General features: G+C 42.4%; 1 protein-coding gene across 1 annotated transcript in view; it reads right to left on the bottom strand.

Moving 5' to 3' along the window:
* CDKAL1 (CDK5 regulatory subunit associated protein 1 like 1) overlaps positions 1–26,343 on the bottom strand; it is a 1,066,055-nt gene that overhangs the window by 589,673 nt on the left and 450,039 nt on the right. The window contains 1 exon segment of the mRNA XM_056521286.1: positions 19,895–19,998. Within this exon segment, the coding sequence (XP_056377261.1) occupies positions 19,895–19,998 (104 nt within the window).

Genomic DNA, 26,343 nt, shown 5'->3' with positions numbered 1-26,343 from the left:
TGTAGTAATCACAGGGGGTTTCACATTCCAGTTAACAACCAATCAAAACATTTGACATGTCTGTATGATATATAGTGACCAGTTGATTATCTCAGAATTGTGGTATTGCAAATTGAATATAACATATAAACATTAGCCTTATTATTTGGTACCCTTACAAACACCAATAACAATGCATTGGTGGAAAAAAGCAGGGACAAATAATTATTTTTAACAGGAATTAACTTAGGGTCCTCATTGCTTGCTAGGTGTGCTGATAAGTGGTATCGTCTACAGCCATGTCTATTGTTGTCATTTGGTGACATAATGTCATGGTGGTTGTAATTTTAATCTTGAGATAAGCCCAAGTCTTATCCAAACGTATTACAGCTCTATGTATAATCAATGTATATTGAGAATGGAGAACACATTTGGATCCCATATTATGAGACACACTCTAGATCTAACAGGATGTTATTCAGAGTCATCCATAGTCTCCAGTGTATGACCCATGCAGTGTCACAGTACACTAGTGTGGAACTGCCCAACAATGCTGAATTACAATGGCTTTAATACATTTAGTAAAGTATATCCAATTCGCGATATCACAATTCCCAGATATTCAGCCCTATTATTTGAACCCCAATAACAATGTAATGTTGGAAAACACATTGTGACAAATAGTTTTGTTTGAACAGGACTTCATTTGGGACCATGAATGTTTGTCTGCTAGGTGTGCTGATAGTAGGTTGAATCTGCTACAGCCATCTTTACTGTTGTCATTTGGAGACATATTGTGACTGTGGTGGCACTCTTACCAAGTTCTTACACATTTCATGATTTCACTAATTTTTCTCACACTTACTCATTGCTTAGAAAATGTACTTACTGCCCATTCCAGCTGGTCCGTTAAGGAGGCTGGTCTATGAGCTACTGCAAGATTGACACAGACATAGCGGTGCTCTGTTGCCCATAACGCCAAGTCACATGATTTGGGGGGGTGAGAAAATACCGTTATATACTGTGGAACCGCCGTAAGTTTAAAAAATACAGTGAAACACATATTTTGTCATACCGCCCAGCCCTAGTTAAATGTGTTGCACATAAGCAAAACCAAGGCAAAAGAGAGACTTCAAAACTCACCTTCCAAAGACAACGATAAACCGCCCACATTATTTTTCTATATATTTGTATATATTTATATTTGTAATTGATGTGTTTTATTCTGCTCTATCTTTTACCATAGAATTGTTCTAGACTGACAGTGTACCAAGTCTAGTTGTGTCAGCCTGTTAAGGTGAATAAAAGTAGGTGTATTTAAAGGGGTACTCCAGTACTAAACATCTTATCCCCTATCAAAAGGATAGGAGATAAGATGTTAGATCGCGGATCTCCCGCTGCTGGGGACCTCCACGATCTCTCCTACAGCACCCCCTACAGCACTCCTACAGTTTTTCAGCTGAACAGAATGAGGATTGATCTGTGGCTGATGATGGGCGGTGCAGGGGACGGAGTATTGTGACTTAGTGGCTCCGCCCCCTTGTCACATCATGCCCTGCCCCCTCAATGCAAGTCTATGGGAGGGGGCGTGAAGGCCGCCACACCCATAGACTTACATTAAGGGGTGGGGGTAACATCAAGAGGGGGCGGAGCCGTGATGTCACGATACTCTGTCCCCTGCACCGCCCATCATCAGCCACAGAGCGATCCTCATTTTGCTCAGCTGAAAAATGGGGGTGCTGTAGGAGAGATCGTGGGTGTCCCCAGCAGGGGGATCACCGCGATCTAACATCTTATTTCCTATCCTTTTGATAGGGGATAAGAAGTTTAGTGCCGGAGTACCCCTTTAAGGGCAGGTCTTCAGTAATGATGTATGGACCTGTCAAAGTAGAAGAGAGCTGCAAACCGAACATTGTCCTGTTTTGTTCCACTTCCTTGCTGTACCAACTATTTGTCTGTAGCCATTCTAATAATTAAGTGTGGATTTACATACAAGACAAGAGTGCTGTTGCTATTCCACCTTCAATGCTTATCTCTTTTGAAATATTTTAGATATTTTTTTTTAATAAATTATGTTTCATAACTAGAACCCTTTTTAGCCCTGTAATAACTATCACAGAAGCCCCATACAGCATATTATTATTTACAGTTCATTTCTATGAGCCCCTTATACCAGCTTGGCCACTTTTTCTGCTCTTTTTCCCCTTCTATGAGACTTCAAAATGGAGCAATGTTTGGAAGCTCTATAGACAGTGGATAAACGTAAAGCATGAGTGCAGTAGCTTCTTTTACTTGAGGGACACGGGGCCCTACATTCTTGTGATTGTTTGGGGTTCCAATGATTAGCTATTGATCCCCTATCCTATGAATAAATGCTAACTCTTGATCTTGGGAAAAGCACAAATTTAATCCAAAAGGTATTATAGCTGTGCAGAGGCCATATATAATGAGAATAGAGGGTGCATTTGGATTCCATAGTATAAGAGACTCATTCGTTCTAACAGGGTGTAATCCAGAGTCATCCATGGTCTTCAATGTATATCGTCCATGTGCAGTCATAGTGCACTAGTGTAGAACTGCCTCACGATGCTGAATTACAATGCTTTAATAATTGTATCAAAGTAAAGTAATAATGATGGTGATGAGCTGATGCCTAGGTAAATCTTCCACAATTCAATGGTGTTGCATAACAAATCAAAGCTACGCAAGAGACAGAATACTTTTAAAAGGCACTGAATGTCTTTATGAACACATTAGCTCTGCGTTGCACTATAAAAAGTTTAAATAGAGCTCCATGTTCTAAGTAGATGCCACTCTGTCTAGATACAGCTGTACTTTTAAACATTTGTTAGATGTTCAATGAAAGCTCATTCTTGAGCCTTCATTGAGCTACGATCATTTAAGCCCACAGTGGCTTGCATCATCTTCTGAAAAAAATCCAACTCAGCAGCTTTCTGCTGTATTCCCTCTACCAGATATTGCATGGTTTGCAGTACTTAAGAAGCCGTCTTGGGTTATAAACACAACGGCCAGCACTAATGTCCCCATTTGTCATACCAATTACAGAGCAGGCCAATGCCATCACTAAATACTCACACTGCAAGCTCCAGAGCTCATTCAGCTCATAAATTAAGTGTTTCTATCCTTTTCATAAGGCTCCCAGTGCCTTAATTACTGAGGCTGAATGTACCCCTTGTAAAGGTTTTATAAAACCTAGACTAGCTCTTTAACACAGCTCGCTGTTCCAAGCTACACAAGGTGTTTGACAAAATGAATTTGTCTGAACATAGAAAAAAGCAGCAGTCTGCTTTACATCACTTAAGTAATGTACTGCTTGACCATTCATTCTGAAAAACTTAAAGGGTACCTCTCATCAAATAAACTATTGATATATTTTAGATTAATGAATGTTGAATAACTTTCCAATAGCATGTTAATGAAAAATATGCTTCTTTCTATAGCATTTTTCCCGATCAGTCCTGTCAGCAAGCATTTCTGACTCATGCTGGAGTCCTAAACACTCAGAGCTGCCAGCCTGCTTTGTTCACAGCCAAATTTTCTTTAAAGTTGGACATGAAAATTTATTTCTATTCCCCTGAAATGCTGGTGTTACCCCAAATGTTTCATTTTAACAAGGGGTAATAAGAAAAAAGCCTCCCACAATTTGTGACACCACTTTTTCTGAGTATGGTTATACCCCATATCTGGATGTTAAGTGCTCTGCGGGTGAACTACAAGGCTCAGAAGAGAAGGAGCACCACTGGGCTTTTGGATAGATAATTAGGCTGGAATTGAAGGCCTTGTGCGTTTACAAAGCCCCCATGGTGCCAGAACAGTGGACCCCCCCCGCATTTTGGAAACTACACCTTTCACAGAATGTAAAAAGGGGTATAGTGAGCATTTACACCCCACTGGTGTCTGACATTTTTTGAACAGTTGTCCGCAAAAATGAAAAATATAATTTTTCATTTGCACAGCCTACTATTCCAAAGATCTGTCAAACGCCAGTGGGGTGTAAATGCTCACTGCACCCCTTATTAAATTCTGTGAGGGGTGTAGTTTCCAAAATGGGGTCACATGTGGGGAAGGTCCACTGTTCTGGCACCACGGGGGGCTTTGTAAAACGCACATGTCCCCCAACTTCCATTCCAACCAAATTCTCTCTCCAAAAGCCCAATGGTGTTCCTTCTCTTCTGAGCATTGCATTTCGCCCCCAGAGTATTTTACATCCACATTTTTTTCTCCTATTACCCCTTGTGAAAATGAAAAATTTTGGGTAACACCAGCATTTTATTGTCCCACTTTAAAGAAAGTTCATCAATCCTCTGTAGAGTGTTAAGACTCACTATACCCCTTGATACATTCCCAGAGGGGTTTCGTTTCCAAAATAGTAGGTCACTTTTTTTTTTACTGTTCTGGCATCATGAGGGCTTCCTAAATGTGACAGGCCCCCCCCAAAAAAACATTTCAGCTAAATTCACTCTCCAAAAGCCCAATATCCCTCCTTCCCTTCTGAGCCCTCTAGTGCACCCACAGAGCACTTTACATCCACATATGAGGTATTTCCTTACTTGAGAGAAAATTAATTACAAGTTTTTGGGGGCCTTTTTACCTTTTACCCCTTGTAAAATGAAAAAAAATGGGGCTACAATAACATGTGTAATAAACAGCGCTCTGGCCAGACATACCGGCCGCGAGCGCATCTCTCCCCGTATGTCGGCTCCCTCTGTCTCTCAGCTCCTAGCACCCCCCCCCCCCTCGCCTCCTAGCGCGTGCGCCAGAGCTTTGAAATTTAAAGGGCCAGTGCGCCCGTAATTAGTATTAACACCTGCACCATTATTATAAGTTTTAGCACCTCCCTAGTACCCTTGCCGGATCTTTGCTTGCCTTGCGCCTCAGAGAAAGCAATTCTAATGTTTCCTTGCCGTGTACCAGACCTTTATATTTCGTGACCCAACCGTGTTTCTAGCCGCCAGCCTATTGACCTTCTGCTACCCTACTGACTACGCTCCTGTGCCGCCTGCCCTGACCTCTAGCCAGCCTGACTACGTCCTGCCTATTCCTTCAGTGCCACGCATCACCTCAGCCGCCTGTGTGGTCGAGTCGTGCCAGGGGTAGCGACCTGGGTGTCGCCTGCCGCAACAAGTCCAACCCGCTTTGCGGAGGGCTCTGGTGAAAACCAGCGGCACCTTAGACTCCGCTCCCTGGCACAGCCCGCGTCATCTGCCACACAGGTCCAGCAGATCCACTACATCACCCGCTCCAGACTACCGTGGAACTACGGATCTACTACTCCCTGGGTACCTGCAGTCTTCGGTGAGTCTTACAACATGTTAGTGTAAAAAATAGAGTTTTCTCATTTTCCTGCTATTCCTGTGAAACACCTAAAGGGTTAACCTTTTTGAATGTCATTTTGAATACTTTGAGGGGTGCAGTTTTCATAATGGGGCCCATTATAGGGGATTTCCAACAAAAAGACCCTCATATTCACGTTAAAGCATAACTGGTCCATGAAAATTCTGATTTATAAATTTTCGTGAAAAATTGCTGCTATACTTTAAAGCCCTCTGATGTCTTCAAAAAGTAAAAAAATGTCAATTTTATGATGCCAACATAAAGTTAAAGGGGTACTTGGTGGAAATTATTATTATTTTTTTTTAAATGAACTTGTCAGAAAATTTAACAGATTTGTAAATTACTTCTACGAAAAAAATCTCAATCCTTTCATTACTTTTTTGCAGCTGCAGTATATTAAAGAATTAGCAAAGTGAAAGAGGTGAAAATTTAAAACCTGTATGGTTTTGTTACAATAAGTTAGTGGTAACAATGTGAGGTTAGTGCTTTCAATTATGTTAAAAGGGAATAAAAGGGTCAGAAATAAAAGAAAACCAATATGGATAAATAAAATATGTTAAGGGGGCAATCAATGACAAAAATAAAGCATTTACACAACTAAAACAGGGTGGCAGTGAAGAAGCATTAAAAAGCTATAGAGAAAAATGTTAAATATGTAAAAAACAGATAAAAGCCGCAAAAAGACTCATTGCCAAAGAGTAAAACTAACACCAAAATGTTTTTTTAACTACCGTATTTATCGGCGTATAACACGCACTTTTTAGGCTAAAATTTTTAGCCTAAAGTCTATGTGCGATACACCCCCAGGAAAGGCAGGGGGAGAGAGGCCGCCGCTGCCTGCTTCTCTCCCCCTGCCTTTCCTGGGGTCTAGAGCCCTGCTGCCGGCCCTTCTCTCCCCCTGGCTATCGACAGCCAGGGGGAGAGAAGGGGCAGCGGCACTCATTGCCGGCGCCGCTGCCTCCCCCCAAACCCCGGTGGCATAATTACCTGGGTTGCTATGCACGGCGCGGCGCACTGACGTCATGCGCCGCGCAGCGCATAGCAACGACGCAGGGGACGCACGCCGGAGGCCTGCAGCAGCGCGTACCCGACCCAGGTAATTATGCCACCAGGGATGGGGGGAGGCAATGGGGCAGCGGCGCCGGCAATGGGTGCCGCTGCCCCTTCTCTCCCCCTGGCTGTCGGCGCCACTTCTCTCCCCCTGGCTATCGGCGCCGGCAATGGGGCGCCGGCACCGATAATCAGGGGGACAGAACGGGCAGCGGCGCCGATAGCCAGGGAGAGAGAAGGGCCGGCAGCAGGGCTCTAGACCCCAGGAAAGGCAGGGGGAGGGAAGCGGGCAGCGACGGCCTCTCTCCCCCCCTGCCTTTCCTGGGGGTGTATCGGGGTATACACGCGCACCCTCATTTTACCATGGATATTTGGGTAAAAAACTTTTTTTACCCAAATATCTTTGGTAAAATGAGGGTGCGTGTTATAGGCCGGTGCGTGGTATACCCCGATAAATACGGTATATAAATAGCAAAAAGGTTAAAAATGAAAGTGTTGGCCCATTAAAAAAAATAATGAGGAAGAAATTACAAAAGGGGATCAGGAAAAAGCAAATATATTAAACAAATTCTTCTCCACTGTATTCACCGAGGAAAATGAAATGCCAGGTGAAATACAGCGAGATAAGGTAAACTCCTCAGTACAGGTCACCTGTCTAACCCAGGAAGAAGTACAGTGCCACCTACAACAAAAAAAAAATAGACAAATCGCCACACCCAGATGGCGTTCACCCCCGTGTTCTAAAGGAATTAAGTAATGTAATGTAATAGAAAGCCCCCCTATTTTTAATATTCAGGGACTCTATAGTAAAAGGGACTGTTCCCCAGAACTGGCGCATTGCAAATGTGGTGCCAATATTTAAAAAGGGGTCAAAAGGTGACCCCGGGAATTATAGGTCTGTTAGTTTAACCTTCGCTGTATGTAAATTGTTTGAGGGTTTTCTAAGGGATGCTATTTTGGAGTATCTTGATTAAAATAAATGTATGACTCCATATCAGCATGGGTTTATGAGGGATTGGTCCTGTCAAACTAACCTGATCAGCTTTTATGAGGAGGTGAGCTCCAGACTGGACAAGGGGCCATCGCTGGATGTGGTATATCTAGATTTTTCCAAAGCATTTGATATGGCGCCACATAAAAGGTTGGTGCATGAAATGAGAAGGATTGGACTGGGGGAAAATCTGTGCAAGTGGGTAACTGTCTCAGTGATAGGAAACAGAGGGTGGTTATTAATGGTATTTATTCTGATTGGGTGACTGTTACTAGAGTGGTACCACAGGAGTCAGTCTTGTCCCCTGTTCTATTTAATATTTTCATTAATGACCTTGTAGAGGGGTTGAATAGTAAAGTAGCAATCTTTGCAGATGATACTAAACGCTGTAAAGCGGTAAACACTAGAGAGGACAGTGCACTGTTACAAATGGATCTGGATAGGTTGGAGGTTTGGGCTGGGAAGTGGCAGATGAGGTTCAGCACTGATAAATGTAAGGTAATGCACATGGGGAAGAAAAATCTGGGCTGGGATTGTGTATTAAATGGGATAACACTAGGGACGACTGACATGGAAAAGGATTTAGGAGTCATAGTTAATAGTAAATTTAGCTGTAGTGACCAGTGTCGGACAGCTGCTGCCAAGGCAAATAAAATCATGGGGTGCATCAATAAGTGCATAGATGCCCACAACAAGGAAATAATTCTAATGCTGTACAAATCACTAGTCAAACCACACATGGAATACTGTGTACAGTATTGGGCACCAGTGTACAAGAAAGATATAGGGGAGCTGGAGAGGGTTCAAAGACAGGCAACCAGGGTAATACGGTGAATGGGGGGGACTACAGTACCCAGAAAGATTATCAGCATTGGGGTTATTTAGTTTAGAAAAAAGAAGGCTTAGGGGTGACCTAATGACTACGTATAAATATATCAGGGGACCTTACAGAGATCTATCCAATGATCAATTTATACCCAGGACTGTATCTATAACAAGGGGGCACCCTCTACATCTAGAGGAAAAAAGATTTCTACACCAGCACAGATGGTGGTTCTTTACTGTAAGAGCAGCGAGACTGTGGAATTCTCTGCCAGAGGAGGTGGTCATGGTGAACTCTGTAAAATAATTTAAAAGGGGTCTGGATGCATTTTTGGAGAATAACCACATTACAGGTTATGGAGTCTAGATCTATATAAACTCAGTAGGGACTCATTAGGGTTATAGGTTGAACTTGATGGACTCTGGTCTTTTTTCCACCTTTTGAACTATATTACTACTATGTCATTGAGCCTTTAAGGGACTCCCTTTTGATGTATAGCTATTTTTCATTTTTAGTGGTAGAAGCTGGTCTGTTTGCCTGCAGTACTAACAACTGAAAAAATAGAAATTGTCCGTCCTCAAGTGTACAGGTACAGAAGAAAAAAAAAAAAAGAAGGGCAAATATATAGGTATAAAAACTAAAATAATAATTAGTGTCTAACTGTAATATTGATGTAATCAAAGAATTGCTGAAAAGTAAATAGATGAACTAATACAATCAAAAATTATGGATGAAAAACAGCTAAATGGGCGCATGGCCTGGCTGCCTCACAAGATGGCCGCACTGTAGTTGAGCTCCGCTTGCTATAGCCCAACCAAGCGACTACAAAGCAATACCCAGAGTCGTCCTGCTACACATAAGTGTGCTCACTATGCAGGCGCGCAGGAAAAAACGCGGCGGACATGCGGCGCTGAAGAAATTCTACTTTACCCAGCGGCGGCCCGCCGCACAAGATGGCGCCGAGAGGGAACGGGGCCCTGAGCGCCGCTCGCCACCACCAGCAGCGCGCTCCTCACCTGCCATCCACAGGAGATCCTCTTCGGACCCTGAGCGCTCCGGTCCTCTCCCCAGATATGCTGCCGGACAGGGGAGCTCGGCACCAACATCTCCATGTGCCTCACAACGCAGCAGTCTCCAGGTACAATCAGACGCCCCTTTCCCCAGGCCTTTCTCCATCTCGGAGCACAGGGGAACTCCTCCACATAGTCCTGTGGCGCAGCAACAGCAGCTCAACCCACTACAACCTGCATATCCACCTCATGCTGTGTGGGGATCTGACATTCAAGCCTCTGATGAAGGGGCTGACCTGCAGTTAATCTCTGTGTCCAATATAGCAGTGACTGACACACAAATGAAGCATATGCTCCTTACTCTGCAAAAATCCTTTAAAAAGGACATGCCCATCATGATTAACCCCTTACGCTCTGCTGTGGAGGAGTTAGGATCTAGAGTGGACCATATTGAGACAAAATTTGGGGAGTTTGTTGCCTCTCACAATGAAGTTATTGACTCCCAAAAAGCTGTGGAAGACGACAGTACCGTGCTGAAAGCAAAAGTCGCCGATTTAGAGGACCAAAGTAGACAAACTCAAACTTCGTGGAATTCCAGAAAATGTGGGACCGGCGGACATTCCAGCCTATGTTCGTTCCCTTATCCAAGCTGCTTTGCCTACATGCACGCCTCAAGAGCTGGAAATCGATAGGGCGCACTGTGTACCCCGTCCTAAACATCTGGATGAAACGGTCCCGAGGGATGTCCTAGCAAGGGTACACTTCTACACTGTGAAAGAAAAATTGATGACCTATGCCCGCATTAACGGTGGGCTTCAAGCACTTTACCATCACATTGCCATCTTTACTGACCTCTCCGCGGCCACTTTACAGCTCCGCCGAAATCTACAACCTGTTACCTCTGCGCTTAGATCTGCGAAGATACAATACCGCTGGGGTTTTCCAGTGCGCCTTCTTATCAGACATGAAGGTGAGATTCACGTGGTCCGCTCACCTAAAGAAGGAGTAGCTCTTTTAAGGGAATGGAACTTGACCCCAGAACCAGACAAGCGTCCACAATGCTCCCCACCACGTAAAATATGTGAGGACTGGTCTACCATCCGCTGACTCTGGTCTTGTTGACTTTTCATATATAGTTGGGCTCCCTGGCTGCCTTGCCTCAGTCTGGCTTCGGCATGGACATTATCCCTCCCCCCGCCCTCAGAAGTTAGGCCCCGGCCTTCCTTTGAGATATCCTTAACCGATTTAATGCTTTATTGGTTTGCACTGTTTTATGTGTTTTTCTTGTGTTATGTGAAATATTGCAGTAACCTTTTGCTCTTAGGTCATTGTCCACTTACACGGGACCCGGACGTGCTGGCTGGGAGGCGTCTGTGGTCCATCCCGTATGTCCTACTATTAGCTACTTGTATGCTTTTTTTTACTGCTTTATGATTATTAAGCTAATCAGTACAAATGTAAATGGTCTCAATAGCCCTTATAAACATACTCAGTTGTGGAGGGAGGCTATAACACTGAAAACGGATGTGCTGAGTGCTCAGGAAACCCACTTTGGACTCCAAGTCCCCTTCCTTGGCTCATATTTTATGGTCTGAGGAACTGTATGATACATGGCGCATTCAACACCCCACTGAAAGAGAGTATACCCACCACTCTTTGACGCATAATACGTACTCCCGTCTGGACATGTTCCTGGTGGAACGCCCACTACTTCCTAAACTAATAACCTCTACTACTGAAATGATAACGTGGTCTGACCATGCGGCCATATCTCTGTCCTTAGCGGAAAACTCCAACAGCTCCCCTACTTATCTTTGGAGAGCGAGCCTGTTTCTAATGTCACACCTGGAGCATGTCCAGCGGTTGCCAAAAGACCTCATAGATTTTTTCATAACTAACACTTCCACGGATGTAGACGCCTTTACCATATGGAACTGTCACAAAGCTTACATTAGTTTTTTTTTATTAAATACGGATCCTTTAATAAGAAAAAGAGGGAAGCTCAGCTTCATGATATCTGAAATAAACTTAGGGATCTAGAAGCACAAAACAGGTCTTGTCCAACCCCTGACCTAGCGACCCAATTGATTACTCTGCGGCACGACCTTAGGAGTCTCCTCCTTTTTCAGTATGAAAAAAACCTCAGGAGAACCAAAGCACAATATTATTCCCAAAATGATAAAGCAGGGAAGCTATTGGCTTCCTGACTGAAGTCAAGGCACTCTCGCTCACGTATTGCCCACCTTATCCACCCTCACAATGGCACACCCTTATATACACCTGACAATATAGCTGAGGGTTTTCAGGTGTTCTATTCCTCCTTATATAACCTAAACGCCACATCTCCTGCTCCTCCCTCACTAGATGACTCTAATCTTTCCTCTCTAGTCTCAACTTACTGAAGCTCACTAACAAACAATTGGAATCTCTCAATGAACCTCTCTCTCTACCTCAAGTAGTGAAAATAATAAAATATTTCCCCTCCCATAAAGCACCAGGCCCAAACGGTTTTATTGGTCTTTACTACAAAACCTTCTGTGACAGCATATCCCCACACATTAGGAACTTTTGTGAAGCAGCTCTTTCCAAAGGAGCCTTCCCAAAAGAAAACTTACAGGCGCTAACAATGACCCTACCTAAACCCGGCAAGTCTCCCGATCTCTCACAACATTATAGGCCAATCTCACTTCTTAATCAGGACCTGAAAATCTTCGCCAAATTGATAGCCTCTAGAATAGTGTTGGTTTTGCCCTACTTAATTAACGCAGACCAGTCAGGGTTTGTACCAGGCCGACAGGCGTCCGATAAGACTAGACGCCTGCTTTGGTCCTCGCACTCGACACTGAGAAAGTGTTTGAATGGCTCCGCTGGTCATATGCCTTTCAGGTATTGCAACATATGGGCTTTTGTGGCCCAATATTGCGTGCCATCACCTCGCTCTATGCTGGCCCCTCAGCCAGAATTTTTGCCAATGGAGCACTTTCTGAGCCTCTGAATATCACAAATGGCACCAGGCAGGGGTGCCCACTCTCCCCCCTTATTTTCATTCTCTGCTTAGAACCCCTTGCACACGCTCTGCGTGCTCACACAGGGATTAAGGGAGTCTACATCGGGAACAGACAACACCTTATATCATTGTATGCAGATGATATCATCCATACTCTCACTCAGCCCACACTCTCTGCCCCCTTGGTGTTGGAGGTGATTCAACAATTTGGGTTATTATCATATTACCACCTTAACTCCTCTAAGACACAGGCACTGCCTATGTTAATAGTCGGACAGGACTTGCAGTCTCTTAAAAATATTTACCCATTTGATTGGCGTACCTCGGATATAGTATATTTGGGTATAAAATTAGTGTCGCCTCAAAATTCTATACCAACATAACTATGAACCGTTCCTAAAAACTGTTGAAGAATTTAATAGACTAGCACGCTATGATATATCATGGGTAGGAAGGGTGCCTACGTTTAAAATGTTTTTATTACCCACATTTTTGTATCTGTTTAGAACCTTGCCGATTGCGTCCCCAACACCTTCTCCTCAGCAGCTCAAGCGAGCTTATCTAAGTTTGTATGGCAAGCAAAAAAAACAAGAATAGCAGCCTCAATTTTACATAAGGCGAGGGAAGCTGGAGGGCTGGGACTGCTGCGTATCTATGGTTACTACATAGCCACGTTAGTTAGCGCTCTGCGCAGCTGGAGGAGGGAGTGTATGGACACTCCATGGGTTCATATGGAAAACACATGTGTGTCCCCTTACCGGATCTCAGAAGTTCTATGGCACCCGTTCTGGGAACACACCTCTCCGGTACCTCTAACCAACCCCATAGTCAAAGCATCCTACAATGTATGGTCCTGCTATCTTACAACAATCAACTCTGATACTGTTGCATTTACAACTTCCCTCCCACTTACCCTTATTCAATATTCCATACCCCAACTAGATCTATCGACTTGGTACATTCACGGCATCTCTCATGTAAGACACTTATACGACTCAGGTAGCTTACTGATTTTCCAAGAAATACAAACCAAATATCAAGTACACAAACGGGACTTCTACCTCTATCTACAGATTAGACATTTCTTCAACGTCCTGACTCCTTCAAACACTCACCCACACACGCTGACTATGGCATTTTTAGACAGTAATCTGAAGGGTCTGTCAGGATCCGGGTACTGTGAGGATACTGGTGGTGGATCCTCTGTGTCAGTGGGGTAATGATGTGGGCCGTACCAGGGGAACTGAGTCTAAGGGGTTACCGGTTTTCACCAGAGCCCACCGCAAAGCGGGATGGACTTGCTGCGGCAGGTAACCCCCAGGTCGTTCCACCCGATAGCGACTCAACCCCAACTGATGGCTGAGATAGGCGCGGTACAAGGGATTAGGCAAGAGCAAGGTCGGACGTAGCAGAATGTCAGGGCAGGCAGCAAGGATCGTAGTCAGGGGCAACGGCAGAAGGTCTGGAACACTGGCTTGGGACATACAAGGAAACGCTTTCACTGGCACAAGGGCAACAAGATCCGGCAATGCTGGGAAGGGGAAGTGAGGTAATAAAGGCTAGGGCACAGGTGTATGCACTAATTGGGCCAGGCGCCAATCAGAGGCGCACTGGCCCTTTAAATTGCAGAGAGCCGGCACGCGCACGCCTTAGGGAGCGGGGCCATGCGCGCCGGGACTGAACAGACGAAGGACAGGTCGGGTAAGAAGACTGGGATGCGAACCGCGAGCGGGCGCGTCCCGCATCGCGGGTCGCATCCCCGCCAGAGACACTAACGCAGCGCTCCCGGTCAGCGGGTCTGACCGGGGCGCTGCGACAAGGTGAACGCTGCGAGCGCTCCGGGGAGGAGCAGGGACCCGGAGCGCTCGGCGTAACAGGGTCTTGGCATACTCTATTCTACGTTTATGCAATCTACAAAATTTCATAACTTTCACCCCTTCCGAACCTGGGAACTGGTGATAGGTAGTAAGATAGATGAGCAGGAATGGAAAAGAACATTTCAAACGGTGCATAAAGCTCTACAATGTGTCTCCCATGTGGAATCTTTGTACAAGACCACACTGCAATGGTATTATACGGCTGAAAAATTAGCGCACATATATGCCAATTCGTCTCCTATGTGTTGGTGTAATTGTGGACAGAGGGGTACTTTAATACACATACTGTGGGGTTGTCCTATTATTGCACCATACTGGTCCGAATGCAGAGTGCTATTAGAAAAAGTATTTGGGATGGGAAGCTCCTTGGTCACCTCAGTTGGTGCTTCTCCTATTACACATGCTCACTATCCCAAATATTCTACTGGACATTACTTGCATTATCTGTATTATTTTCAAACTTACACTTACCAAAGAATGGAAATCTCCGACAATGACCTCCATTGCGGAAGTAATAAATAAAATAAATATCACTTGCACATACGAGAAAACCATTGCATTGGGCAATGGCTCTTTTTCTAAGTTTAGGAAGAGATGGGCCAACTGGATATCTTCCCCATTCTCCACTATTGATATACGTTAAACTCCCGATAGCTTATAGTCACAGGATGGGTAAATTTTGAGTACGTGTCTAACCACTACTTATAGACCATTTACGTTAGGCAAGATCAGTGGATAATGAGTATTTATTTCTATCCTATCTTTGCTTGTACTGGCTATTCATAGAGTGATGAGGGCTGTATCTACACTGTTTAGGCTACTTTCTATGCTTTGATTTTGTGTGTTGTTTTAAATGCATCATGCTGTACACCGCTTAAAAGTATGCCTCCTTTGCCTGCATGTTAATACCTTAACACGTGACATTATTGTTTGGTGTGTTTTTTGTGAAATACTGCAAATATGTTTAATAAAAATTATTGAACAAGAAAAACAGCAAAATATTTTCCATGTTCAGCAGATGTTATATATATCTTGCAATTAAATGAATAAAAAGTATCAATCTTAAGCACAGGATGAATGAATACTTTGTAACAATTCCAAATGCTGTAAACAAGAAAAAACATATATGCTGCGAAACAATGGCAAAAAAAAAGAAAAAGACCAGTCTTGGATGCTATTTGCTGCTGGAAATTAGTCGTTTTATCCACAGTATCACTCAAAAGCACAGAATCAATGAAGAAATTTATAACAATTCTAAGCACTACACACAAAGCAAATAGCATCACAGGAAGGTAGGAATTAGAAAAAAAGTTCACAAAAGCAGCCCTGGACTAAGCAGCGAACTGCTAATGACAAGCTAGGTCTTTGTGGTGAAATGCTGTTGTTGATGACAGTGACAAGCTACACGATGTACAGTTGCAAAGAACTTTGTAAGTGGTTAGAAATAAAGGGTAGCCTTCATTTTAGGCACATCATGTTCTCTCTGATGGAGACCGACAGGCTCAGCTTGCATTCACACAGTCCAGGCTCTCTCCTGCACACAGCACAAACAAGCCCTGCCCGCACTTCCTGTGTTCCATCTTGGTGTCTCTCACTAGATATGGACCGAGTCTAACAGGCAGTGAACTACAAATTCTGCTATCAAATGAGCACAAGTTATACAATAAGTTAGTAGTCATAGGAAATCTACCTCACACACTGCAGAAACAACGTGCACAGATTCCACAGCATATAATTACTGATTTTACTACAGAAACACTACACAAAACTACATTGGTCACCAAAACTCTTAAATGCAGCACTAAATTAGGGTCTGTGCTATGGCACAGCATTGTTCAGTGTTTGCAAAGTCCCTTATGGGGATTGAAAGATAGTAGACAAAATATTTAAAAAAATTACTATTCTTTTAGTGCTTCATATTAGTTTCCATTAAAACTATTAAGACATTGCTCTTTGTTGTTTATAAGTTACTTAAAGTGCAATTTCATAGTTTGTAATACATGATTGCAAATTTAAATACTTTAAAACATATCAACTTATGCTAAAGTTTTTGACAACAGTGCACCATACTATTATTCTTTTTGTAAGACACTTACTAAAATGTTTTCACAAAATAAGTGTTGTACATGTTTATAAAGTTAAAAATGAGTTTTGAGAGTTTAAGACCGTTGCTGCCTTAGGCATGTTTTGTAAAAGAGTAAACTGAACAGTGAATGATTATTTGAAAACAAAAGCTTATAAGTAAAATAAAAACAAAACCTTACATCTGTAAACTCCATAGCTTTAAACAATATAGAAAAATTGAACATACAGCATGGTACACGGCCAAAGACCATTCTATCTGGTGGTAGTAAAGGTTGACATATACACTGAGCAAGTGTAAATTGCGGACATAATTTTTCAGAATTATAAATAAAATACAGATCATCAAATCTAAATATGCACAAAGGAATACCTCAGGCCTGATTATAATTTCAGTATTATTTATGTTTTAAAATTGTGCAAATCAACTTGACAAGGAGAGGAAAAAAAAAAAAAAAGGGAGGGGGGATTACACAGATGCAAGTTGGACATGCTAAGCAATTCATCATACTGCAAATGGATGAAGGGATATCAGCAAATGAAATCCAGAGTACCATATGTTCCCATTACGGGAAAATTTTATCTTGCATAAATTGATAGAAGCCATGCCAACTGACAGTTGTTCCTTCTGGTTTATCTACTACTTTATTTTTTAATTTACTAAGATTGCATGACATTATCTGAGATGACAATTTTTATGCTCTAGTGTAATCGGAATCTTGCAACCTGGAAAAGAAACAAGTCCTAAAGGAAATGTTTGACAATTTTACAAAGTGACATTTTAGTGCTGTAGAATCAGAGATGACTAGCTTAAGACTTTCTCTATTCCGCAGTAACAGTATAACACATTTACACAAAGTTTTCTAACTTGGATAGCTCACTGGCAATTGTTATAAACATTGAAATTATTCAAATCGATATAATTTAGAAAGCATACTATTTCATAACAAATCATCTTGCTATTAGATTCCACCACAGAGTCACTAAATTGTACTAATTTGATACATCACAGGACCCATTACCTATTACTTAGATGTCCTTTCTCTGTTTATAACAATGTTTTATAGCACTTGTGCCCAAAACTGAATTCTAAATTGAAAGACATTTTTATACAGTGAAAAAAATAACACTTTTTTTCTCTTTGCAGCGTTATCACTATACAATAAACACTGTTCACAGTGTAGTGTGAGAGGCTCAGATCAAGTGATGATGGCATATACTAAAGATAGGCCATCATTTTAGCCAGGAAAAACTAAGTAATAAACATCAATTTGTACAAAGGATTTCAAGCACTGAGTTGGACTGCTCAAACTCAATTTCAATCCTGACAAAGATCTGAATTAAAACAAAATGGTGTTCAACTGTATACATTTATGACAATCAATGGCTGCAATTGACAGCTTTTGACATCACAAACTCTATGTTCAAGATCAATGAACTGTATACCTTCTCTCACAAACAAATTTTGTTAAAGTGATTTTTTTTTTTTAAACCATAACTGACTTTTTCAGAATAAGCTGTCCTGTGAGTGTACAAGAGAACCCGTACTATTTCTGGCCATTATATAACTTCTATATGGTATTTTTAACAGATTTCTACTCTTTAGGCTTTATCTGTAATCTGCAGTTCTGGTGGGCTGGTGGGTGGACCAAACGTCCATACACTGCACACACAGAGCAGGGGAGACTATACTTCTATATCTACAATGCTCAAAAAAATAAAAGGGAACACTAAGATAACACATCCTAGATCTGAATGAATGAACTAATTGTATGAAATACTTTTGTCTTTACATAGTTAAATGTGCTGACAACAAAATTACACACAAATTTTCAATGGAAATCAAATTTATCAACCCATGGAGGTCTGGATATGGAGTCACACTCAAAATCAAAGTGGAAAACCACACTAAAGGCTGATCCAACTTTGATGTAATGTCCTTAGAACAAGTCAAAATGAGGCTCAGTAGTGTGTGTGGCCTCCACATGCCTGTATGACCTCCCTACAATGCCTGGGCATGCTCCTGATGAGGTGGTGGATGGTCTCCACAGGAATGTCCTCCCAGAACCTTGACTAAAGCATCCACCAACTCCTGGACAGATGTGCTCAATCGGATTCAGGTCTGGGGAATGGGCGGGCAAGTCCATAGCATCAATGCCTTCCTCTTGCAGGAACTGCTGACACACTCCAGCCACATGAGTACTAGCATTGTCTTGCATTAGAAGGAACCCAGGGCCAACCGCACAAGCATATGGTCTTACAAGAGGTCTGAGGATCTCATCTCGGTACCTAATGGCAGTCAGGCTACCTCTGGCAAGCACATGGAGGGCTGTGCGGCCCCCGAAAGAAATGCCACCCCACACCATTACTGACCCACCGCCAAACCAGTCATGCTGGAGGATGTTGCAGGCAGCAGAACGTTATCCATGGCGTCTCCAGACTCGGTCACTTCTGTCACAAGTGCTTTCATCTGAAGAGAACAGGGCGCCAGTGACGAATTTGCCAATCTGTGTTCTCTGGCAAATGCCAAATGTACTGCACGATGTTGGGCTGTAAGCACAACCCCCACCTGTGGACGTTGGGCCCTCATACCACCCTCATGGAGTCTGTTTCTGACTGTTTGAGTGGACACATGCAGATTTGTGGCCTGCTGGAGGACAATTTGCAGAGCTCTGACAGTGGTCCTCCTTCTCCTCCGTGCACAAAGGCGGAGGTAGCGGTCCTGCTGCTGTGTTGATTCCCTCCTACGGCCTCCTCCACATCTCCTGATGTACTGGCCTGTCTCCTGGTAGCGCCTCCATGCTCTGGACACTACGCTGAAAGACATAGCAAACCTTCTTGCCACAGCTCACATGGATGTGCCATCCTGGATGAGCATCACTACCTGAGCCATTTGTGTGGGTTGTAGACTCTGTCTCATGCTACCACTAGAGTGAAAGCACCGCCAGTATTCAAAAGTGACCAAAACATCAGAAAGGGAGCATAGGAACTAAGAAGTGGTCTGTGGTCACCACCTACAGAACCACTCCTTTATTGGGGTGTCTTGCTAATTGCCTATAATCTCCACCTGTTGTCTGTTCCTCAACACAACAGCATGTGAAAATGATTGTCAATCGGTGTTGCTTCCTGAGTGGACAGTGTGAATTCATAAAAGTGTGATTGACTTGGAGTTGCATTGTGTTGTTTAAGTGTTCCCTTTATTTTTTTGAACAGTGTATGTACATAGACTATACAGCCTGAAAGTCATGCTAACGTATCAGTGAGCTGTCTAAACTGTGTATAAAGTCTTGGGGTGAAATCTCTTACTTACAGAACTGTCTGTATTATCGCTCTGTCTCTCTCTATCATGCTACTGTGTTGTCAGACACTTCCCCCTCACATCTCTCTTCTCCATAAGCTTGCATTGCCTGTTGTAATTTGAGGTCTGAGTGACCTTACAGGACTGGATGTGTTTTATCTGATTTTCAGAGAGGAATACATTCTGACACAGAAGAGAGGGAAGAAACCTGATAACAGGAGAAATACATACTTTAATCTAATAAGATATAGTGCAAAATTTCTTATTTTATTTCTAACTTCAATTTCTTGCTCTATTGAGCTATGCAAAGTGTGCTGAAATGTTAGTCACACTTTAAAAGCCCAGGTCATATTCTACACAACATGTCATAAGAAATGCAGTTTTATTGCTCAGTATTAAATTGTAAGACAAGGTTTTCTTACCTTGGAAAGACTGTTTTGCTCGATCGACCAACTCTTCTATCGGGTAACTGGCAAGCTCCCCTCTGGCATGCTTAGTCTTGCAGTACGTACATGCATTTAAGCAGCTATAATATAATGAAATGACAAAATTATTTTTCAAGACCCTGAACCTGTGCATGAAATTATTCTTACTATACTTTGTTATTTCCAAACTTTATTAACATTCTAAAATGATATTCCAAATAAACCAAAGATCCTCCGTACTGTTGCTAGTTGCTATAACCTTGTAATAGTGGACTATAGAGATTGGTTTTATGTGTATGTGACTAAATTATCACCATAAGGGCCATGCGTCTTCCCTTTTGCCCCATGGTATACAGCACAGTACAAAATATTCCTAACTTTCTTTCTCTCTTGTCAATCAAGTTGCACTAGCTAAGCTTAATTTGGTATTAGTGAAGTTCATTTACATCAAACATAAAGGGACCAACAAAAAATGGATAGTTATCAAAATAAGATCAAATTTGTTAGTTCACATAAACAAATAAAAAGTATTAACATAACATGAGAATAATGTCAAGGCACCAGACTACACTCCAATGTGGTAGAGATGGCAGATACACCGTGGAAAACACAGGTATTGGAAAATGAATAAAAATTAAGTGTCATACATTTCCTAAGAATGTACAGACTAAAGAGAAACTGCAACTAGGACAACGAAGAAGTAAACACAAAACATAAATACATTAGTTAAGCCAAACCACAACAAAAAAAAAATAGGACAGCTACTCAATGAGCAGAGAGAAAGGAGATTACCTGCCATGTACAATACTAGAGACCCACCACAGACGCACCCCAAAGTATGGCCAAGTACTGGCCATGCTGTGTCCTCACGTGTCTTTGGAATCAAATAACTAGCTATATATGGTGAGTGCCAACGTTCTTTCTACAGTTGGAATTTTCAGAAGCTGAATATCCAGATAGAGCACCACCAAGACAGCAAGGCAGGACACTCAGTGTGACATGCAGATGTAGCAGTGTATGTGCGTTTTTCTTCTATTTTGTTGCACCCCAAAGTATGTTTCGCTCACAAATGCTTTAATTAGTAGACCATTTGTGACCATTTCCACCTCATGTGCCCCATGGTACATGGCACAATGTAAAATATTCTTCACTTTCTATCTCTCATCAATCAGGAAGCTGCATTAAGGCTAACAGGCATGCTGACGTTCTTGAAGGCTGAAAAATTGAAGCTGCAAAATCTAGTCAATATGGTTCCAATACATAGCAGTCTAGATTTCTTTCTCATGATATCACTGCAAACATAGGCGATAATGGCTGCATAGTAGTCACTGATTCCTCATCAATAGACACTATCTTAAAGTAGCCTCTCATGGCCTTTTTAAAGGGCAGTGGAGAAAGCACATTTAAGCCCTGTTGTTGCAAGGCCCAGTGTCTTATCAGAATACACATGAAATCATTTACTGGTCTTTATGGCAGTCTAACATTTTTGTCTGGGTGCAATATTCTTTTTTGTCAATTAGTATACTATACTATTTACAAAATGGGCCAACACTCAATGTTTGCACATACTCCTGTGACAAAAATACTTGACATAAACAGTTCTTCCTTGTTTCTAGTCAAACAAGTTAATTGAAAATGTTCAGCTAATAATGGCACTGGCAAACAAAAGACAAACAATATGATATAAAGTCAGTGATTCATAACTGGGTACTGCAAATGCAATGTGTGCTTGTGGTTTTAAAATGACTGCTGCAAAATTTTATATAAAGTTAGAGCCAACATAATTATATAAATATTTATTTGCAAACAATAAAATTCCAGCATGATGCAGTACTACAGAAGAACATAGAAACTCATTTCTGATTAACCCCTTAAGGACCAATACAAATAAACCTGTACGCCCCGAAAAGACCAGGCCTGGTTTTTCAAATCGGGGAGGTCTGTCTTTATTAGAGAATAACTCTGGTAATGTTTTGCCAATCACGATAATTCTGACATTGTTTTTTTGTCACAAGTTGTCCTTCATGTACATAGTAAAAGTAAGCCGATATCATTTGTAGTTTTTTTTTTACAATGCAAAAAATCATGAAATGTTTACAAAAAAATTAAGATTTTTTGCTATTTTAAGACTAATAGGTTGCGTATATTTATACATACTGACCAAATAGTTTATGAAACTTATACTTTCAGATGTCTACTTTATTTTGACATTTTTTTGTTTTTAATTAACATTTTAAATTAGTTAGAAGCCTAACAATTTAACTTGAAATTTTGAAAATTTTAAAAGTACATCTTTTTTTATGTGCTATGCAAGGTTTGCAGAAATTAAAAGGTAGTAGAACATAGGAACAACCCCCCAAATGACCCCATTTTAAAAACTAGACCCCTCAAGGTATTCGCTAGGGGGTACAGTGAGTATTTTAACACCATAGTTTTTTGGCAGGAATTATTACAAAGTCAGTATTAAAAATTCGAAATTTGCAATTTTTCACAAATGCATCATTTGGGGGGCATATTTTTTGTACATCACTTCTGATATTGAAAGAAATGCACCCTATATTTTATTTAGCTGCTTGTCCCATGTTCGGAAATACCCCCGCTTTGGCCATATATGGTTCCTTGGCCGCGTGGTAGGACTCAGAAGGAGAGGAGCGCCATTTGGTTTTCAGGGCAGAACAGTACCCCCACCCCCACAAGTGACCCCCATTTATATACTGCACCCCTAATAGTTATTGGCTGCACCAGGGACCACTCTGATTGGTCCTTGGTCGGCTGGCAGTATAACGCGTCTGTCTGTGACAGTTAAGGCTCCTGATGGATATATCCGCCATGTTGTGGGAATAAGCACCCGCTCATGGCGAATATATCCATCACTGCTGCGGCTGGGTAGCTCAGTGTGTCCGCTCATGACTGCTGGCGGGAAATCCGCCGCTATGAGTGGACACACAAAGCTACCGAGCTCATTACCGTGACTGCTGCATAATGTGTAGGATCACATGGTGGACATCTGCAGTATATTACATGCTGCGGATGTCCGCCAATGCGATCCTACACATTATGCATTTTTTTAAATTAAATTCATTTAATAAATGTATTTTTAATATATATATATATATATATATATATATATATATATATATATATTTATTTTTTACACTCTGGCACGTCCTTTCAGGCAATACCCAGGGCAGTCCTGGGGGTCTTTGTAGGACCACCGGCTGCCCAGGTATGCAGCAGCACCCCGCGATGCTCCGGGGTGCTGCAGGAGAGACAGAGGGAGCCCCCTCCCTCTGTCAGAACACCTTACAGCCCGCGGTCACTTCCGACCGCGGCTGTAAGGGTTAAAACTGCCGGGACCGAAGTTTACTTCGGTCCTGGCAGTGCAGCAGGGTCCCGGCTGTGTGATACAGCCGAGTCCCTGCCGCGATCTCGTGGGTGCACTGGGCAGCACCCACGAGAAGAATGGACGAGTATAGACGTCCAGGTGCGGGAACGGCCGCCAACCTGGACGTCTATACTCGTCCGTGGTCGTTATCGGGATAAGACCCAACACATTTTAGTATTTAGACAAGCATTATTGTGGATGAAATTCTTATAGGTGTCAAACTTTAAATCACCCCCCTCCCTTGATCCTCCCATGACATTTCATCCACCCTTGATCCCCCCCATGCCATTTCAATCTCCCCCTTTATACCCCCATGCCATTTCATCCATCCGCCTCTGTTCCCCCAGTGCCATTTCAAACCCCCCCCCCCCTCTGATCCTGCCTGAGCCATTTTATTTTACCCTTTATTCACCCTGTGCCATTTCAATTCCCAATTGATGGGCCTACAAGTGGCCACGATCTGACAGCTGGGTTGCGGTAATTTGTGGCTCGAAGTGCAAGTCTATTACTTACAATATGTGTGACAAAGTACAATACACAGTGTGACATAGGTAGGTAGACAGGTCGGTATAAATCATAGGTTAATGTCATAAACCGCACTTATGCTGATGGTTCGTGATATAATTCTCAAAGGGGAAGGGGCTTTTTTAGATGCTGAATGAAGTAGTATGAGAAAGAAGGGGAGTTTGTGCCCTCTAGCTCTAACACTTCCCCACCTGCTCTCCCTGCCTTTTGAGGAACCCACCTCCTTAATAGGGTGGCTTCAACCACGGCGACGTTCCCTTATCGATAATAAAGTGAAGGATAAAACAAACAAACTAAAACAAGGAACAGAGTAATAGAAGTTTAGAACATGCATAGAGGCTGTCCCCAGACACTCCAACCAAACCAAACAGGAAATATGAATATACAATAATACAATTTAAGTGGCAAGATGCCTTAATTCTTGAGCCTACAACATACGAAAATATGATTGGTGTCACTTCATAACAAAAGAATGCACAATGTCCGCTAATGTTTATCAAATAGTGTTGTGACCATGTATCAAGAAATAGGATGGATATTAAAAAGATACGGACTATATTAACATAATGCCGATATCAAATAAGGTTGCCATACACACCAGTACAACCAGCAATAACAAATGTCTTTTTACCAAATACAGTTCTGATGCATTTTCCTCCTAAGATACCTACAGGTTCATCAGGGAACAACTTTGAGCAACATAATTATACAATATTTTGAAAAGATGAGACATCCTAACCCCAATATAAATGTATGTGTATATAATGATGTTGGATTGACATTAGAAAGGCAAAATATCCACAACATGCAGTACGTGGAAATGACAGATGTAACATACACGGATTGATAGATGAAACAGTATTACGATTACATCTATCCATCCGTGTATGTTTCATCTTTTGTTGTCACGTACTAACACAAGTTGTGGGTATTTTGCCTTTCTAATGTCAACCCAACATCACTATATGCAAATACATTTTGGGTTTTGGATGTCTCATTTTCTAAATATTGTGTCATTGTTTTATTGTTCAAATTGGTTCCCTGATGATAACATATGTATCTTACGGGGGAAACGAGTCTGAACTGTATTCTGGAGAGAGACATTTGCTAATACTGATTGTTTAGAGACATTATTTGATATCAGCATTGTGATAATATACTCCGACTTTTTGCTATCCAAACTATTTCTTGATATATGATTACAACACTATCTTATAACTGATAGGGATGAGCAAAATTTCTGTGAAAATTGGAGTCACAACGAATGCGAATATCGCCACAATTCGATCATGCAAATAGCTTCATTAAACTCCATTTAGTGTGGTCCAGGCTCCACGGCATCTAGAATGGAGGATCCACATGTGAGGACATGGGGCAAGTAATCCTGGGAAGGTGGGAACAAGGGTTGTCGGAATGACCCTGAATCACATGCAGCCCAGCAGCAGCCAGCCACCCCTGTGATGTCACAGCCCAATATAAATTGTCTGCCATCTTGCGGCCAGTCACGTCAGCCTTTTATTGCAGAGAGAGAGAGAGAGAGAGAGAGAGAGAGAGAGAGAGAGAGAGAGAAAGAGAGACACAGACAGCTGTGTGTGTTGCACCGAAAAGTTTTTTTACAGCAGCGAATCACCTCCTAGTCACATCAGCATTCTATTGAAGAGAGGGACAGAGAGCAGTGTGTTGCACAGTAAAGCTTTTTTTACAGCAGAGATTCACCTCAAGCCCAAATCCAGCCTAGAAGCACTGATACAGAAGGGAGTGAGATTGAGAGAGAAAGTGCAATTTTTGGTGTAGTACACAGCAACTGTGTGCTGCAGCACTGGAGTGTACAACAACTGAAAAGCTAATAGTAGCCAGCCAGTTAGGGTGAGCAGAGCACTAAAAGCATATTGCCCTCTATTAAGCACAACCTGTGAGTACATGTAAGTGGTGTACCATTTTGTTCCTGTTAAAGTCTTAAAGGCCTAGATACTGTGAAATGCCAGGCAAAAGTCCACACCTGCTGGTGTTGTAGACAAATACTGTTTTAAGTGTAATGGAGCATATTGTACTCCCCTCATATATATGCACTTCGTATGTCAAGCAGAGAAGTGCCAGGACATGCAAAGAGGAGTGACAGAGGCCAAAATTCATCAGGAAGAGGTTGCAGCAGACGTGGGCGTGTGGCAGCAGGAGTCACAGCAAGAGACCTGAGCTCCCAGTATCAGGTAGTGGTTGGCTATCGGTCGTGTCTCGACCAGCAACCCATCTGCTGTCATCGATTGGTTAACACGGTCATCCACTTCACCACAAGTGACATCTGACACCCCCAGTCAACAGTCGGTGGGTTCCTCTGACACAACCCTCAGTTAGCACGGCCTGGGAGCAGTCCCTGTCCTTCCATTGCCTCTGTCCTATGCTGTACCCTCCCACTCAGAAGTATCTTATGCTTTGGGTTTAGCTCCACTATTAGGATGATATCTACTAAAGGACAGTCAGCAGCTACTGCCCAACCAAGAAATGGAGGAAACATCTGCAACGTCCTCCACTAGGCAGG

Source organism: Hyla sarda, chromosome 5 (assembly GCF_029499605.1).
Source record: "Hyla sarda isolate aHylSar1 chromosome 5, aHylSar1.hap1, whole genome shotgun sequence".
NCBI lineage: Eukaryota > Metazoa > Chordata > Amphibia > Anura > Hylidae > Hyla > Hyla sarda.
The sequence above is the reverse complement of the archived record's forward strand: the minus strand, read 5'-3'. Positions and strand labels throughout refer to the sequence as shown.